This window comes from Carettochelys insculpta, chromosome 5 (assembly GCF_033958435.1).
Source record: "Carettochelys insculpta isolate YL-2023 chromosome 5, ASM3395843v1, whole genome shotgun sequence".
Taxonomy (NCBI): domain Eukaryota; kingdom Metazoa; phylum Chordata; order Testudines; family Carettochelyidae; genus Carettochelys; species Carettochelys insculpta.
The window spans coordinates 103,215,880-103,223,427 of record NC_134141.1 but is presented as its reverse complement, the minus strand read 5'-3'; the positions used below and the strand labels follow the sequence as shown (position 1 = coordinate 103,223,427).

The 7,548-nt window shown below is 38.3% G+C and overlaps 1 protein-coding gene across 1 annotated transcript in view; it reads right to left on the bottom strand.

Annotated features, from left to right (window-relative positions):
* Nucleotides 1–465: 465 nt before the first annotated feature.
* FYB1 (FYN binding protein 1) overlaps nucleotides 466–7,548 on the bottom strand; it is a 66,868-nt gene continuing 59,785 nt past the window's right edge. Inside the window, exons 16-18 of the mRNA XM_074994310.1 lie at nucleotides 2,974–3,007; nucleotides 1,591–1,622; nucleotides 466–1,483 (exon numbers count right to left, since the gene is read on the bottom strand). Coding sequence (XP_074850411.1) covers nucleotides 1,461–1,483; nucleotides 1,591–1,622; nucleotides 2,974–3,007 — 89 coding nt within the window. The 3' untranslated portion in view covers nucleotides 466–1,460. The remainder of the gene's footprint in view (nucleotides 1,484–1,590; nucleotides 1,623–2,973; nucleotides 3,008–7,548) is intronic.

The following is a 7,548-nucleotide window of genomic DNA, read 5'->3' as shown; positions in this document are numbered from 1 at the left end:
CCTGGTTCAAACCCCCCATGGCCCAGCTCACCACCTGAGTATGGCTTTGGCTCATGACCCCCGCGCGTGGCTCTAGCTCAACCACCCCACCTCTCTGCACACAGCTCCTGCTCAACTCCATCCCCAGTTCCCCTGCAGCCCTAACCCCCCACCAGACTTAACCCTCCCCAACTGCCCCCACAGCCCAGGACTTACCTTTCAAAAGGAGCTCCTGCTGCTTCCCTGGCTGCAGAACTAGTGGTCTGACAGGGGAAAAAAAGCCACCGCCCCCCTCCACCCGACTTACGCAAAATTCCAGTAACACGAGGGTGCATGGGAACACAACTCTAACATAAATCGAGGCACTACTGTACTAATAAGTGGAAAGTAATATCCATTATTACATAACTCATTTTACTTTTAAAGACTAACTTGTAAAATATCATCATTAATGAAGCAGGCACAGTTTTAGAAATAGATTTTATTAGTTAAGTTGTGCTCCCTGCATTAGGCTGACCTAGTGTAAGAAAACAATATTTAAAAGAAAAATCTCAATGTCAGAATGTTGTGGTTTGAGACTAAGTATATACATTAAATCCAGAGGCTATTTTCCATTATACATTTATAAGTCAATTTTCATTGCCTAGACTACAGTAACAATTTGACAAGTTTGCTTTGCAGTAAACAGAGAGTAAAACCTTAGGATAGACATCTGGAAAATCTGCTGAGCTAAATAGTTAGGTAGAGCCTTTCATGGCTAGTATCTCAGAGTGCTGTACATAAAACATATTAAAACCCATAAATTATGTTTATTCTTGTATAATTATTATGTATTCAAAATTAACATACAAACATTTAACGAACATTTTAGAGAATTATAGTTTATACTGGTACAGTATAAAACTTTAGCCGTGGAGGCACATGTCTTTGTGTATCGCTTTAACTTGACTCTTAAAATTGGAATGATGCATCAAGGATATTTTGGTTTCTCTGGCATCCACTTTTATTTCCTGTTTTCACCACAGTGATGGCGACCATTGGTGGTTACATTCCTTTATGTGATGTTGTCCTCCACAAAGTGGGCAGTCCAGGGCACCTGGGTCTGCTGGTCCATATATTCTTGCAGCAGTGAAATTACGTCTCTCCGTGAAGTTACCAAATTGATTGTTTTCATAGGGACCAAGTGGACTGTGGGAGAGGCAGAAAGGCTCCATTTGATGAAAACTTTAATTCCAGTTCACATTACCCAAACTGTAGTTGCATGAGGCATGACAGAGAAGAAATGCCAGTCAAAGCAATAAATCCAAAAGATTCAAAGTTCTGGGTAGGTTAACCAAAAGTTGTTACATGTAGAAGGATGATCACTAATGATATCTAGAACTTGTGACTAATCAGCTTCAGTGATGTTTTACGCCAGGTGAAAATCCAGTGAAGAGATTACCCTGACCCCCCCAGTGAAGATCAGACACTATCATTCACGATTAATCATTATCATAGATGCAACCTGAATAGGAAAGAAAACGCAAAAATATTAGTATTGTATACTAGCATACATTTTAAACTACCTCACATGTAACTATTAATTTACACCAGTTTGAAATGGCAACCTACCATCTGCAATGTCATCATAGATCTCTCCATCACTGTAAATTTAGAAAGAGAAAATATCTTAGCTTTAAAAAACTCACAAAATAATATACATTTACATCTGCAAATAGATACAAATTCAGGCAGCATAATCTAGAGACACATCCATTAATTAAACACAGGTGGTTAAAGAAAGACCATATTTATACATAGGCTTTAGATATCTCCATATTTGGAAGAAACATTCTGAAATCAAGACAGCTGGAGAACAAAACATGCTAAAGGAAGTTGAAAGTAAAGAACAGACATGGACACAGTGTTTTTAGCATCTTGGCAGCCCCAGCCATGGGATTGGCTGAGGGGCAGGAAGGTGGGAGCTAGCTGAGTACTGGCTCCATTTTTTTTTTAAAGCACTGCATGGAGGTAACATTTTTTGGAAAATGGCTTTTTTGAAAAACAAAAATTTAAGAAAAAATATTTTAAAATCATCTTTTTGTGATTACTTTTACGAAGTGTTATTTAAAATAAAATAGTCATTGATATTTACATTCTTTTTCAAACCAATACATGAAAACAGTAGTAGAGGGGATTATCATATCCTTAAAATGTTTCAGAAGATGCTCAGCCATATAATAATGGGACTGGAGAAAGCAAATGCTAGAAAACTCATTTAGCTAATGTCAATCTACAAATAGTACATGCTCTTTAAAGAGATATTTTCAAAACAAATTATTTACTTATGCATTTGTTTATGCAACTAAATAGTCTCATTGTCTTTAAAAGGACAACTCACATGTTTAATGTTAAGTACATGTATAAATCTGCTCAGGGTTATGGCCTAAATCTGTCATCTAATTTGCTGTTTAAGGGCCTGATCCAAATCCCACTACAGTCTAGAAAGACTCCTATTGACTTTAATGCATTTTGGATCAGACCCTAAATGCTGAACACAGTGCAACTATATTGAGGGTTGGAAGCAGAAATATGGAGACAAATTCTGCTTTGGGTTACATCTGTGGAGCTTCAATAAGATTACACAGGAGAAAACGTGAGGAGAAATTGATCTAATATATTTTAACATATGAAATCGACACAATTTTAATTAAATTAACATGCAGGTAAATAATGGCTATTTTAATACTCAAATTATGGATTAAGACGTGATTTATGTAATTTTTCAGTGCTTACTCTTGAATTTATTCATCAGTAATACAGGGGTAGTTCCACATGTAATTTCAAATAGAAATGGAAGTATGATTACTTGTTAGGAAGAATAAGCTTCATGAAAAATTTATCAATAAATTAATACAATAAAATATTTTATTTTCATGTCTAGTTGCATAATGAGTAGCCAACAGCAAAACTGAACGTATTATAACAAGTTTCCAGAGATCATTTTGTACTTACGTCTCCACTAAACTGCTTTTCAGGACATAGCCATCTGTAAAATAAAACGTATATTTAATTTCAGCTTACATTTTCGTTAAAGTCCTTGTGTTCCCAGAGAAAGCCATCTGAGATGCAGAAGGCATTATTAATAGATAAAACAGAAACATATCTATCTATCTATCTATGTATCTATATATTTATATATACATACAGTACACTAGAAAGGAAGAGGTTGTAGTCATGGAGTTTACACACATGATACGGAAATGAATTTAAGAGATTAATTTATAATTAATTGTTATAGTTATGAGGAGTAGAAGCAGTAAAATTATGGTGGCAACAGACTATAAGTCACAATCAGAAATCAGGATCCATTGCCCTAGGAACTGTACATACACAGACTAATTTTTCAGGTCTTTGTAATGAATTTCCATTGTTCAGATACCAAGTGGTATGGGGAATAGAAGGGAAATCAAGATGCACACGATCAGATAGATTTTATTTCTCATTTCAATTTCTTGGTTACCTAGCAGATGTGTGAAACAATGTCAGATTGCACAAGTTTTAAATAGAGTTTACAAAATGTGTCTTAGCAAAAAAAAGAAAAAAAAGAACTTCAGAAGAAACTGAGAAGAGTTCTTCATCGATGAATAAAAATAATATTTTCTTCTGTTGCTGATGATTTAAGTGACAAATATGCACAGGATATTTTAATCCCTTTGAAAAAAATGTCTTGGTGACTTTGGTAAAAGATAACTGATAGTATAATTCTTACATAATGCCAGTCCCTATAATATCTCATCTCCATTGGAGGATCAGTTACGAAGAAAAAATCCCTAAATTTTCCAATTCATTACCGTCTGCAAGGAGAGCCTGTCCATAATAATAGTATCTAATTTGTTTTGAATTACCCATATTTTACCAAATCTGATTACTCAAATCTAATTTAAAAGCTTGTTATCCAGCATCCCCAGGGAATTGGGGATGTGCCAAATACACAGGCAGGCCAGGCAGCAGGCATCCAGCCCCACTCCAATAGCCCCAGGCAGCTAGCCTACTCAGCTGGCCCAGCCTAGTAACTGGCCCTATAGCAGCCAGCCGGGGCTAGGTAACAGGTCCCATATCAGCCGGCCCATGGCATACCACTTAACAGATTGTGCTGGTTATCCGGGTGCCAGATTACCAACCTTTTACAGTATAAGAGATGTCACTTTGACTGCATACAAAGAACAAGCAGGCAAACTCATTTAAAAACCTGTGCAGTTTGCAGACTTTATAGATCCCTAAAATACACAGAATTTTAATGTAAAGTTTTAGAACTCTTATAACATACAATCTAACTGAAAGTATCACTACACCCTTCAAATTAATACCAAACTTAAGCATGCTCTGCATAAACGGTTACTGATCTACAAATAGGTAGCTCTTGCTTTAGGTTTTCTCTTCCGCAGCAACTTGCAAACAATAGTATCAAAGAATTGCTAATATTACTGGAGGAATTCTCTTGCCTCCGTTTTGTATGACTAATCTCTATTCTGAGTAAGTAGCAGACACGCCACTCTAAAATGGAAGCTGCAAATTATGGGCGTGCTCAGTACAAAAATAAGCTAAATAGGCCAAATATGGGCCATTCCCAGCTAGTGTAGAATACATTGAGGTATGGCCACAAAGTAAATGGCCTAGAGCTGAGCAGTGGGGTCAGATGAGGTAATCATGGCTCTGAAGTAGAAACAATGTGAGTGAGTTTGTGCAGACTAAAATAAGGTATGGCTTTGAACATGTGCAGTCTGAACGTCAGGTAGTGTTTGTTGTAAATATGCTCAGTAGGTGTTAAGAACAACACCTGAGATAAAAAAGACTGTTAACAGAGTATATAAGGCAGGAAGTTGAGAGAAAAAGAGATAGGATAGCAGGCAAAGAGATCAGTCAGGAGCTGGTGAGAAGAAGTGCTGGAAGCGAGCAAGAAGAACGATGTAAAGGCTTACTAAGCAAACGAAGAGATGTTAAGAGCATCAAAGAGTTCCAGAGAGAGAGAGAGAAGTTAGAATCCTCAGAACATTGGTGAGGAAAGCCACTTCAGCAACAAGTAGCAGCAACAGTTGCAACAACGCAGTGGAATCACCAGAAAATAAGCTTGTTATTTTTATCTATAATTTAGCTTAAGCATAGTGCACTTAGCGTGAGTAAACATGCAAATGAATGGTTGTTAACTGTAATTTTCTTATGTAAAACTAAAAAATTTAAGTTAGGAATTTTTGCCAGTGATCTATTACAGACTGATCATGTATAAAAGAGTGCATCACTTAACAGGGATTCCCAACCTATGGGTCGGGATCCAAACATGGGGCACCATTAGATTTTCTAAGTGTTGCCAGCTGGGCAGCTCCAAGCGGCATGTACCTCTTTAAGGAGCCATTTGCAGCTTCTGTCGCTGCTGCCGCTCACTCCTCCAGCTCTCAGTTCCTGCCCTGCTGCACTGAAATGGAACTCAATTTATTTGGCTTAACGGCCAACAGGAGGGATCCGGCATTTAAATCAGTTAAACTGAGTCCCATTTCAGCACAGCAGGGCGGGGACCTGCCTGTGCTGCAGGTGGGAGAAGGAAGTAGGAGGGCTGGGGAGAGCCGCACGGAGGAGAAGGGGGTAGCAGTAGCGCTTGTAGATGCGGGGGAAGCGTTTTGGGATTGCAAGGGCTTTAAACCTGGGGGTGTGAGCGTTTTGGGGCTGCGAGGGGGTTTTGAATTGCCTTGGGCCACTAAATCTTACTGATTTGTCACAATGGATCACTGTCTCAAAAAGGTTGGGAACCGTTAACTTAGAGTCATTTGAACTGTTTATGCTACTGCAATTTAAATGCCCTCTAACTTGGAATAAGAGATGTGTCTTATTTAGGATTTTAGATTAAATTGTAATAGGGATTATTACTTACATTAATACAAATATTTTGTTTTAGAAAACATACAGTTTATGTCAATCATGTTAGTGGAAGGTGACATGGATTAAGTGGACAATAGGCAGGTTATTCTTGAGGCACCCAAATGCCTAACTTTTGGGGTGATACTGGTGATAGATATTGATACCATTTGGGAATTGCTGGCAGAAGAGAGAACCTGTAACATGGAGATCAACAATAGTACATGCAGGAAAGGCTAAAGTTTGGTGGTAATTTAAAGGTACCTTTTTAGGGAAACTATATCTTGGGAACCCATTGCTCAAATTAATCGAAATTTGAACCACTAACCCACCTTTTACCGCAAAAAGTGCAATCTGAGTAAACAAGTGGATTTTAAAACTTAGTCTGTGTTTATACTAGTACCCTCCCTTTCGAAAGGGGGATGCTAATGAGACAATTCAGGATATGCTAATGAGGCGTTGCAATGAATATGCAGTGCCTCATTAGCATAATTGTGCTCGTGGCACTTTGAAAGTCTTGCTTTTGATCGCATGCAGCTCATCTAGACAGAGTCCTTTTCCAAAGGACCCTGCACACTTTGAAATCCTCTTATTCCTATTTGGTAATAGGCATAAGGGGATTTTGAAGTGTACAAGGTCCTTGCGAAAAGCACCCTGCCTAGACGAGCCACGTGCAATCGAAAGTGGAACTTTCAAAGTGCTGTGGCTGCCATTATGCTAACGAGATGCTGCATATTCATTGCAGAACCTCATTAGCATATCCCAACATCTCTCATTAGCATCCCCCTTTCAAAAGGAGGGTGCTAGTGTAGACATAGCCTCAGAATAGTTTAAACATTCTTTAAACTTTAACTCTCAAACTTAACTATAGCACAGCTGCCATTTTGCTACAGTAAACAAAATACTTCTGCAATATTGTTAAGCTAGGAATAGAGACGCTTAATAGAAAAACTATTTTAAAAAGTAATTAGTGAATTAAATGATGCAAAAAAAGAGAAATACCGTTCTTATTTTATTGGCGGTTCAAATGTGAAGGACTACTTTTTCAGGTCTAGCCAAGCTCTGCTCAACCCAAGACTCAAAGGAAGGCAAAGCTGGCTTTCCAAATTATTTTATTCCCTTCATCTTGGGGCTGGCTGGAGAGGTAGTCTGGCACCGCACAACTTAGAGTTTGGATCTACTCTAAATTGTGCACAGGTGGCCATGAGAATAGAAACATTGAATACTCTTGTATCCATAGTCCAAAACTTCTCAGTCAATGATATCAGACGCCTAGTGACAAGTAAGGATCCAGCCCACCTGATGTATTTGTGTGGCCAACAAGTCATATTGAGGTTCTGCAGAATTACAGTTTCTTTTAAAAAGAAGTTTGAACCTTTCATTGTCATAAAGAAAATCTTCCAAATGTGACCCAAGTGTAGCAGACATGGTGATGTCTGTCTGAGTATGCAGACAAACTGAAAGAATAGCTCTGACTGGCACATAATCATCAAGCTATATTTGACCTTTTTTTTTTCCCTCCCCATCCCTGACACCAGTGGGAGCCCTATAGTGGAATGAAGGAAAGATGTAGGCTGCATCTGCACTACAGTTCTGTTTTGAAAGAACGTTTTCCAAAAGAGAACATCGAAAGCTGCTCTTTTGAAACAGAGAGTCTACACACACCAGCGAGGACTGAAG